This window comes from Octopus bimaculoides, chromosome 8 (genome assembly GCF_046866305.1).
Source record: "Octopus bimaculoides isolate indiv1 chromosome 8, ASM4686630v1, whole genome shotgun sequence".
Lineage (NCBI taxonomy): Eukaryota > Metazoa > Mollusca > Cephalopoda > Octopoda > Octopodidae > Octopus > Octopus bimaculoides.
Genome location: NC_142935.1, coordinates 86,574,466 through 86,585,559, shown reverse-complemented (window position 1 = coordinate 86,585,559; position 11,094 = coordinate 86,574,466). Strand labels below are relative to the sequence as shown.

At 34.4% G+C, this 11,094-nt stretch overlaps 1 protein-coding gene across 1 annotated transcript; it reads left to right on the top strand.

The window, feature by feature from the left end:
* Positions 1 to 6,194: 6,194 nt before the first annotated feature.
* On the top strand, positions 6,195 to 6,641 carry LOC149134491 (uncharacterized). The gene has a single exon (XM_089355934.1). It carries the CDS (start codon positions 6,195 to 6,197, stop codon positions 6,639 to 6,641), a length of 447 nt encoding a protein of 148 aa, XP_089212060.1.
* Positions 6,642 to 11,094: the final 4,453 nt, after the last annotated feature.

Genomic DNA, 11,094 nt, shown 5'->3' with positions numbered 1-11,094 from the left:
CAAGCAAAAGATAAAAGTTACATGTATGTATATATTTATTTATGTATGCATACAGGCAAGTACACATGTATGTATTTTCATTATACATGTACTTTCATTGTATATGTAAGTTTATGCATCACGCACACATGCCACATTCCGAAAGCGCGTGTACTTACTTACTTACTTACTTATTTACGTACATACGTATGTAAGTAAGTACACACACCTTCGGAACACGGCACGCATGCACAATGCATAAACTTACATGTATAATGAAAATACACACATATACACCCACCCGCATGCATACATAAATATATACATACATGTACGTACATACATACGTACATACATATGTACATACGTACATACGTACGTATGTATGTGCTTATGTATCTATACAGGTATGTATGTACTTATGTATCCATATAGGCATGCTTGTATGTATGTACATAAATTCATTATATATGTAAGTTTATGCATTAATGTAATATATGCATACATGCCATATTTTGAAGGCGTGTGTGTGTGTATGTGTGTGTGTGTGTGTGTGTGTGTGTGTGTGTGTCTGTCTGTCTGTCTGTCTGTCTGTCTGTCTGTCTGTCTGCCTGTTTGTATGTATGTATGTATGTATGTATACATAAATATGCCATATTATAAATATATCATCAAGTAGTTTATAAGTAGAAATGTTAAAAAAGTAGAAATGTAATTAAGAGAGACATGTGGAGTATAAAAAAAGTAATTTTAAAATTCAGATTTTAATGTGTATCAATAAATATGACTAAGCCTACCTTGGAATATACACTTCAACTATCACCAGGATTTTAAGCAGTTCAGATTAGTGAAGTAGTGTGTAAAAGTTACATGTGTGTGGTGTGTGTGTATGTGTAAGTAAAATCATACATGTGCATGTGTGTGTGAGTAGGTTATTACAGAAATGTGAGCTATAAGAAACAGATATGACAAAATATACTACCCTACCTAAAATATGAACAACATTAACCGAATATGGCTACAAATAATTCAGCAGTTAGAATTGTTTATAAGATATGTGTTGATTTTTTTTTTTACGTGTCCATTTTGCAAAATCATTATGAAAACGTTTACTTTGTTGTCTGAAATAGCAAAAACTACTTCTAATTTTCCTAAACTATTAAAGCAGAAATTAGTTCCAATGGATGGCAGAGATAAATTTTGGTTTTCTACTGACATATTAAAAGTTAAAATCAAAATTGATTGTGTTGACTTCACACTTCATCAACAGTGTTATTATGTAAATGAATATCTTATAAAGATGGGGTTAGACAAAAAGTGTCAGTTATCAAATCTTGGAATTAATACAGTGCTCAAACATAGTGTTTTAAAATAGAAATTGCACATACATATATATAATCATATATATATATATATATATATATATATATATATATATATACATATACATATATCATCATCATCATCATCATCATCGTTTAACGTCCGCTTTCCATGCTAGCATGGGTTGGACGATTTGACTGAGGACTGGTGAAACCGGATGGCAACACCAGGTTCCAATCTAATTTGGCAGAGTTTCTACAGCTGGATGCCCTTCCTAACGCCAACCACTCAGAGAGTGTAGTGGGTGCTTTTACGTGTCACCCACACGAAAACGGCCACGCTCAAAATGGTGCATCTCATGTGCCACCCGCACAAGAACCAGTCCAGGGGCACTGGCAACGATCTTACTTGGCTTGCCGGGTCTTCTCACGCACAGCACATTTCCAAAGGTCTCGGTCAGTAGTCATCACCTCGGTGAGGCCCAATGTACGAAGGTCTTGCCTCACCACCTCAGCCCAGGTCTTCCTGGGCCTACCTCTTCCACAGGTTCCCTCAACTGTTAGGGTGTGGCACTTTTTCACGCAGCTATCCTCATCCATTCTCACCACATGTCCATACCAGCGCAATCGTCTCTCTTGCACACCACAACTGATGCTTCTAATGTTCAGCTTTTCTCATACACATATACATATATATACATATATATACATATATATATATATATATATATATATATATATATATACATATACACATATATAAATACATATATATATATATATATATATATATATATATATATATATATAGAGTTATTAATATTTCTAAGTCTCTCTAAAGGAGACTACGGCAGCGGTACTGGAAATTAATAGTTATCGCCAAGCCAACATGTCAGTCCCAAAATTAGGACAAAAGCTGCTGTGAATTAGCTCCAAGAAGCCATCGCCTCTAGCTAGCTATGTGACACATGAAACCTGTGTCCTTTATAACCTTCGAAGGTTATAAAGGACACAGGTTTCGTGTGTCACATAGCTAGCTAGAGGCGGTGGCTTCTTGGAGCTAATTCACGGCAGCTTTCGTCCTAATTTTAGGACTGCCATGTTGGCTTGGCGATAACTATTAATTTATATATATATATATATATATATATATATAATATACAAAATGACTCATTACATAACCTAAACCTCCACACTGACTCATTTCACAAGTTCCACATAATAAAACAACGGCTATCTAGTCCAACGAAAATGCTTTTTCTTGTATTTGTTGCTCCATTCTCCAAGTAAATATATATATATATATATATATATATATATATATATATATACATATATACATACATATGTATATATATGTATATTTATGTATATTAAAGTATATATTTAAATTATGTCAAAAAAAATGTTATAAAATTTTTTGGTATATAAACATTGTATTTGGAGAAATAACCGGTTTCGTGTTGTCTTTTCAAATTTCTCTACTTTATCGTAACATGTCTTCACTCCCGTGAGCGAAGACATGTTACAATAAAGTAGAGAAATTTGAAAAGACAACACGAAACCGGTTATTTCTCCAAATACAATGTTTATATACCAAAAAATCTTATAACATTTTTCTGACATAATTTAAATATATACTTTAACCATGTAACACAAGCCTTCTGTAGTTTTTTCACTCTTGTTTATCTTTATATATATATATATATATATATATATATATATATATATATAAGTGTATAGATTATATCTACTTCATATGTGGAAATATTTGGCTGTGTTTGTTTGTGGCATTGTTATCTAACTCTGGCTACATCGTTCTATCGATTTTGATGAAACGTGACACGTGAGTAGAACTCATGTCTGGAAAAGTAGTGACATACTTAGATTGTTGAAAAAATCGAGAATAGGGCCTCTGGAAAGGATTCTTATATCTACTACATATAACTAATAACCCATTCACTCCTTAAAGGGATCCTTAAATATAGCCAAGGGAAATAACCCATTCATGTTCATAAATCATTTCGTATAAATCAAATTCAGTATGCTTATATTTTAGTATTTGAACCATTTGATTTATTTTCGTAATTTATCCCATACAACACTTAAAGAAGTAAATAGTATTTTCGTAAACAAGATCCACATATTTTGGTTAGCGCCTTATTCGTTATTAGTATTTTCTCCTAAGTTCTATCTACTCTGGGAATGCATTAAAGCCCTTTTCAGGGCTACTTTATTTGAATTCTGACTACTGAGTATTTAATTTCATGTTATTACATAACTAACTGACTTCACAATTTGGGTATTCATAACTTATTGGGAATTCCTAAAAACAAGGCCTCAACCAGTCCACTTATGCATACCTTCCTTCATTGGACACTAAACTCCACTTGCGAAGACCTGTTGAGGCAAGTCAAATCGAAATCGAGTTAAATTGGACACTAAACTCCACTTGCGAAGACTGGTTGAGGCAAGTGAAATCGAAATCGAGTTAAATTTGACGTCTGGCACCCATGCCAACATCGTCTCCCTCATTGGACACGAAACTCAGCTTGTGAAGACTTATTGGGGCAAGCAAAAGCGAAATAGGGATGGCACCTGTGTCCAGCGTTGCCTTTCTGGCACTTGTGCCCACGGCATGTGTAAGTACTTTTGAGCGAGATCGTTGCCAGTGCCCCTGAACTGGCTCTTGTGCGGGTGGCACATAAAATACACCATTTTGAGCGTGGCCATTGCCAGTACCGCTTGACTGGCCTTCGTGCCGGTGGCACGTAAAAAGCAACCACTACACTCTCTGAGTGGTTGGCATTAGGAAGGGCATCCAGGTGTAGAAACTCTGCGAAATCAGATTGGAGCCTGGTGTAGCCATCTGGTTTCACCAGTCCTCAGTCAAATCGTCCAACCCATGCTAGCATGGAAAGCGGACGTTAAACGACGATGATGATGATGATGATATATATATATATACATATATGTATATACATATATATATATATATATATATATATATATATATATATATATATATATATATATACATATATAAACTGTAATATTTTCTATAATTAGATATTGTTAATATAACAATACATAAAAACAGGCTAGAGTTGAAGTGCTCAGCATGAGCTAGAATTCCAATTATAGTTAGAATGGAGACATACGGGTGGAAGACCGCAAGAACAATACCACATATCCAATACAAGATTTAATATATATGTGTGTGTTCAAATCATTCTAGAATCAATAAATATAGTTTTAAGTCTCTAAAATGTCTAAAATAGTAAGATAAGATAAAATAAAAGTACACAGGCATATACAATGACATAAACTTCAGAAATATCATGAATGTTTAAAATATTTATTTAAAAATATTTATAAACATGCATAGTTTCCAAGTTGTATAAAAATATTTAACAGTTAAATGAACATATTGCGATATATAAACGTTCAGTATGATTTAACATATAGTGGGTAAATATATACGATATGATATGATATGATATTACAAAATTTATATGTATTATATTAAAAACGTGTACATTACAAAAGGATATGTATATATACTATATCAAAAAAAAAAAGACCTGTACAATACAGATGTAATGTTAAAAGTTTCCATCTACGGGCCGTTTCTGAGATGTGTCTATTAATATGGTGTAGTACTCATATTAGAAATAATTAGACACTCCCTTCATAAGGGTGTTCATTGTCACACAAATAGAGGAAAGAATAAAAATATAAAAAGGTTACAGTGACATAATACAATAGTTAACACATAGGATTACATACATGTAAAATCAGAAGGACCCAAAGCATTACATCATGGCACATCTTACACTATTCCACTTAATATTCTCCAATTCTACTAAACAAAATCAATCTACCACTACTGACCCCAGTGACCTGTGAGCTGTCCAAACTACCAGTGCCCACATACCAAAATCTGCTCACTTCATGGTTACCATGAAGACCAATCCCTCATACCCATCACCAGCAATATCATTATCATCACAAACAGCACCATTGTCATCATCACCATTGTCATCATCACAATTGCCATCAGCACCGCCGCCATTATTATCGATGTCGTCATCATTGTCAGCATCAGTTACTACTACTGTCTCCACCACCACAACCCTTACCAGTCCTTCATCATTACAACCCAGCAGTAGGATGACTAAAATCTCAGCCCAACCAAATTCACCAGACACAACCCTTACCACACCATTCCCAGAATCATTCACTTCTAAATCTTTTATAAACAAACAATTGCCACATATCCCACCCTCACAAACAAAATGGAACCCAAAAATCTGGCATTATTTCCTCCATGAGAGGATGTGTTTGCAACAGGACTTTCTTTTCAGTCACCTCCCAGGAACACATAGGATCACAGTTTCCTCTATCGGCCCACTGGTTGACAGAAACAGCATCCTTCACAGTGATGCAAAAGACATGGCTGAGATTCTGCAATACTGCTCTGTGTTCAGTGACCCTGATTCAGTTGACTCAAGCAGCTTTGCTTCTTGAATCCTCTACATGCCCTTTCCGACATAACCATCGACGCTACTGACATCCTAGCAGCAATAAAAGAAATCAAACCTGATTCAGCAGTGGGTCCTGACAGGTTCCCTGCTAAAGTGCTGAAGGAGTGCAGGCAGCAACTTGCAGCTCTTCTTGCAAATCTCTGGAGGAAATCACTGGATGCTGGTTTTATCTCTCAAAACCTCTCCCAGTCAGTTGTTCCTATCTTTAAAAAATGGAATAAATTGCTCCCAGTAAACTACTGTCCAATCTCACTCACCTCTCATATCATCAAAATATTTGAGAGAGCATTGAGATCAAGAATAACCACCTTCCTAGAGCAAAATCATCTTCTAAATAGCAACCAGCATGGCTTTCGTGGTGGGTTTAAAACAGTTCCTCCACCACTTTGATGACATCTTAAATGCACTAAGTGAGGGCTTCAATACTGATGTCATATATCTTGGTTTCAGCAAGACCTTTGACAGAGTCGACCACAATATACTGTTAAAGAAACTATCTCTCACTGGAGTCAGTGGAAAACTACTTCAATGGATCAAGTACTTCCTGACAAACAGGACCCAGCATATTGTGGTTGATGACATCCACTCAAGACCAGCGAAAGTCATTAATAGGGTCTTGCAGGGTATGATTCTGGGTCCACTTCTTTTTATTGTCTATATCAATGATATTGCAGATTCCATCGAACATAGCACCATTAAAATCTTTGCAGATGACTCTAAGCTCCAGAAAGTCATTAAGAGAGTATATGATCGAATGATGCTTCAATTGGAACTATGCACAGTAACCCAGTGAGCACAAAATAACAATATGCAGCTGAATGAAGAAAAATTTGAGCTCATCCACTTTGGAAAAGAGGGCATACTCAAACAACCATTTACACTACTGTCAGGAGATCTACTTGAACCATTAGATAATATCAGAGATTTAGGTGTAACTGTCAACAGCAACCTTAGCTGGAGTGTGCACATCAACAAAAAAGTCAATGTTGCTTGTAGAATGTACTAATGGATCCTTAGAACTTTTCAATCTAGAGATCATGAAACCATCATCCTTCTTTTCTTCACATTCACTAGGCCCTTACCTTAAATACTGCTGCCCATTGTGGCCCCCTATAGAAAACAAAACATAATGAAGATCGAAGTGCCACAAAGATCAATCACTAAAAATATAAATGGCACAACAGGAGTTGATTATTAGGCTCAATTTAAACAGCTGAAACTCTATTCTCTGCAATGCCGTCATAAGCGATGCATTATTTGCACCATGTGGAAAATATTCCACCAATATTATCCAAATGGTATCGGTATTATGTTTACTATTCACCCAAGACTAGCTCCCTGTGCAATGCATCCCTTACAACAGTCAAGATCACATCACATAAGAACATTGCGACACAATTTCTTCACTGCAAATGGTCCTGCTCTTTTCAATGGTATCCCAAAAGAAATTAAAGTAGAAAAAGACCACAACTTTCAAACGGTACCTGAACAAATTCCTCCAGGAAATAATGGATAAACCACCTACACCTGGATACATCTCAGCCACTCTGCTTGAGTGGTCCAGGGTGTTCTGAAATAATTAAAAGCTTTTTCCAGGTAGTGCTATTGAATTAGTCATGGTCTAGGTTGATTATGGCTGCAACCAATCTAAGTTATCTAAGTGACCGACAATGATTTAAATGAAGGTGATGATGCAGGAGAGAATAGACAGTATCATGTCTAACTACAAGAGAAAGATGAACTAAAAGGAATGTAGAAAGATAGAAACAACAAGTACGTTTGAACCAGTGACCTTCAGCTTATACCCCTTTTGTGCTAGTGTACTTTACTCACTCAAAAGGTGATCGTTACTTTCGTCTCCTTTCCTGCAGATTCATTTGTCATCTGAGTTTTCTGGATCATTGCCTTCATTAGGTTTGTTCTAAGGGCTTGTTCCTGAATGACTATACTTACCATTTTTGTCTCTCATTTCAAGTTCTTGTTCAGAGCCAATGATCTTTACTTTCAACATTCTCAGTTTGTTGCATGAATTGACCATGTAGTTCCATTTCTTTCCATTTGTTTATTCTGTTGTTATTCCTTTTCTCTTTGAATTCTATTGTTTTGGAAACTTTTTGTCTATGCTAGCAAGTTGGATAAAATGCTTAGTGGCACCTCTCCCAATTCTTTATGTTTGAGTTCAAAACCTGCTGGCACCAACTTTGACTTTCCTTATTTTCAGTTTCATAATATAAAGTACCAGTCAAGTACTGGGAGTTGATGCTGTTGAAATTGCTGGCTTTGTGACAAAATTTGAAGCAAATATTATTGTTAGTATAATTTATTGTTTCTGGATTTTGTCTGCCATTATGATTGTGTCCCACTTATTGACTAATAACAATAACATTCCATCAGCACCAAATTATTATACATTGTCTCTCATATTATTCAATCTTATTATCAACCAAAATATTAACAACCTGAAGTCTATATATAACTTAGCTAGGATGAAGAATCATTTGTCTTTTAGTATATATGTCTTTGTTAACAGTTGTATTTGCTTGTTGCATATCATATTATTCAATATTATCATTGTCCAACCTTTTACTATTAGCAATCTTTACTCTATATAGGGAGTTATGGTATTTAGAATATATTTTTTATTCTAGTATAAATGACTATGTGTCAACAATGTTTGTTGTATACATATATGACTGTGTGACATTTGAAGAATATATTAGTGGGTCACTGAGTATTTTAAATACTACTAGACTGCCTATGACCTGTTGGGTCACCTGGAAAGTCTGAATTTTTGTTTCATGGGTTTTTTTTCTTTTCCGGGATATTACACATGCTTTCAATGAATGTGACATTGAAATCACATGTAAATAGCTCCTTTCCCCAGGAAAGAAAAGATTTGGCTGCTATTTGTTGCATGCCCTGCTACCACGTAACAGGTATTTCGGGTCCTTTATCGCAAATAGCTGTTATGTGGTAGCAAGGTGTGCTTGAAATAGCAACTAAATCTTTGGAGCTGAGATACATTGAATGCACTCATAAAAATTTTGTAATGGTATTCCCTTGGGGTGATCTTTCGCTTTGACTCTCAGAATTGTCATCCAGATCAGCTGATTTTGTTTGTTAATTTCCGTAAATTTTTTTTATTTATTTACTTATGTTTTAAAGAGAAAGAGAGGAGAAAGTGAAAGATGCATGAACGTGTGTATGAAATGGATGTGTATATGTGTGTGTGAGAGAGTGCCACTTATACATACATGAGAACGCACACGTTCACTCACTCACTTTCTCTCTCATACACACAATGCACATGTACATACAAAAAAGATGTGCGTATATGTATTGATGCATGTACATATACATGACGATACACCCCTTCACTCACTCTCTCTCTTTTTCTCTTTTTCTCTTCCCCTCTCACTCTTTCTCTCTCTCTCTCTTTCACACTCACATGTCCATTTCATATACATGTACATACATCTTTCTCTTCCTCCTCTCACTTTAAAACAAAAGTAAATAAATAAAAATTTTTTATGGAAATTAACGAACTCCAGCTGACAAGCTAAAGATCGCCATGCACTTGAAAATAATTAAAAAACCATTAGAATATTGTCTGTTTAAAGAAAGCTAAAATATAAATACTTACTGTACAAACAGCTTACATTTTTAAAATCACATTCAGTTAAAAATATTTCTAAATGATTAAAATATAGTGTATGTCAAAAAGTTGATGGATTTTTTTTGTTTTTTTTTCTTAGAGAGTGTGAAGACTGTGTGTATATGTCACAGATAGTAGACATGTGTTTGTGTTAATTGACATGCCATGACATTCAGTATGTGTGTATGTGTGTTGACATGACGGAAGCCATGTTTTTTTGTTAAGCAATAACAAACAAAAATTGTATTTTCATTAATAAATAAAGGTTCAAATATCACAAAAATTTGTACTACACTGCCGAAGGTAAGTATGAAAATAAATATGCAAAAAGAAATTAAGATAAAATATACTATTTCTGAGATATTTCGGGTACACACAAACATCTCTAGAGTTTTAGTATTATTAAAATGGCAGCATATTTGGGGTCATTTGTCCCTTCTAATTATTACATGTTCTGCTACAGTCCTGACTTATTAATAATTCTATTCGTTTTCTCTGTAACACGATACCTCTACATTGGATATCAGGTATCAGGCTTTGTAGCCTATCAACAGGTTCTTGATTTTAATGTATTTTCAATATGTTTATATTCTAAATTATTTTTTCTTCTTGTTTAAGGCAGTGCACTGATAGAATTGTTAGCATGTAGGGCAAAATGCTTAGCGGCATTTTGTCCCTCTTTACATTCTAAATTCAAAATCTGCCGAGGTCAACTTTGCCTTTCATCCTTTCAGGGTTGATTAAACAAGTACCAGCTGAGTACTGAGGTTGATGTAATTGATTTAGCCCCTCCCCCAAAACTGCTGGCCTTCTGCCAAAATTTGAAAGCAATATTTTCCTGATTTTTTTCATCCTTTATTTTCTATTTTTCATTGCTTAGTATTCTTTGATTTTATAGCATTTTTATTTTTATTTTGACTTTTCATTTTTTCTCCTTTTTCATTTTTATTTTCTGTTTTTTTTTGTTCTTATTTATTTCCTTCTATATCTTTATTTTTGATTTTCCGTCATTTTGCAAATTTTTCATTTTATTTTTTATCCTTTATCATTTGGTTATAACCTTTCCATAGGATTGAAGTTTTCTTTATCTTCTGCCTGTATTTTTATTTGGATCTTTCTCTATAATTCTATATTTTTATTGTTGTATTTTATTTTTTTTACTATTTTATTCTAATTGCTATTGTTATCTGATAACCATCGCCTATGGACAAGTTTAATAAAGCAAACTCCAAGGTTAAAACCTAAATGAAATAGATATTATATACATACATATATATTTATGTATGTTTATATGTATGTATACTCATTACTCATTTACTTGTTTCAGTCATTTGACTGCAGCCATGCTGGAGTACCACCTTTAGTCGAACAAATCGGCTCCAGGACTTATTTTTGTAAGTCTAGTACTTATTCTATTGGTCTCTTTTGCCAAACTGCTGTTTTTTATACCTACTATGGACTGTTCAAAGACTATAAACTTCCTACACTTAGAGCCTTGGATCTTTTAATTCATCATCATCATCATCATTGTTTAACGTCCGCTTTCCATGCTAGTATGGGTTGGACGATTTGACTGAGGACTGGCAAGCCA

Excerpts from the sequence above, each read along its gene's own strand:
- LOC149134491 (XM_089355934.1), top strand. The coding sequence starts at position 6,195 with ATGGCTTTCGTGGTGGGTTTAAAACAGTTCCTCCACCACTTTGATGAC.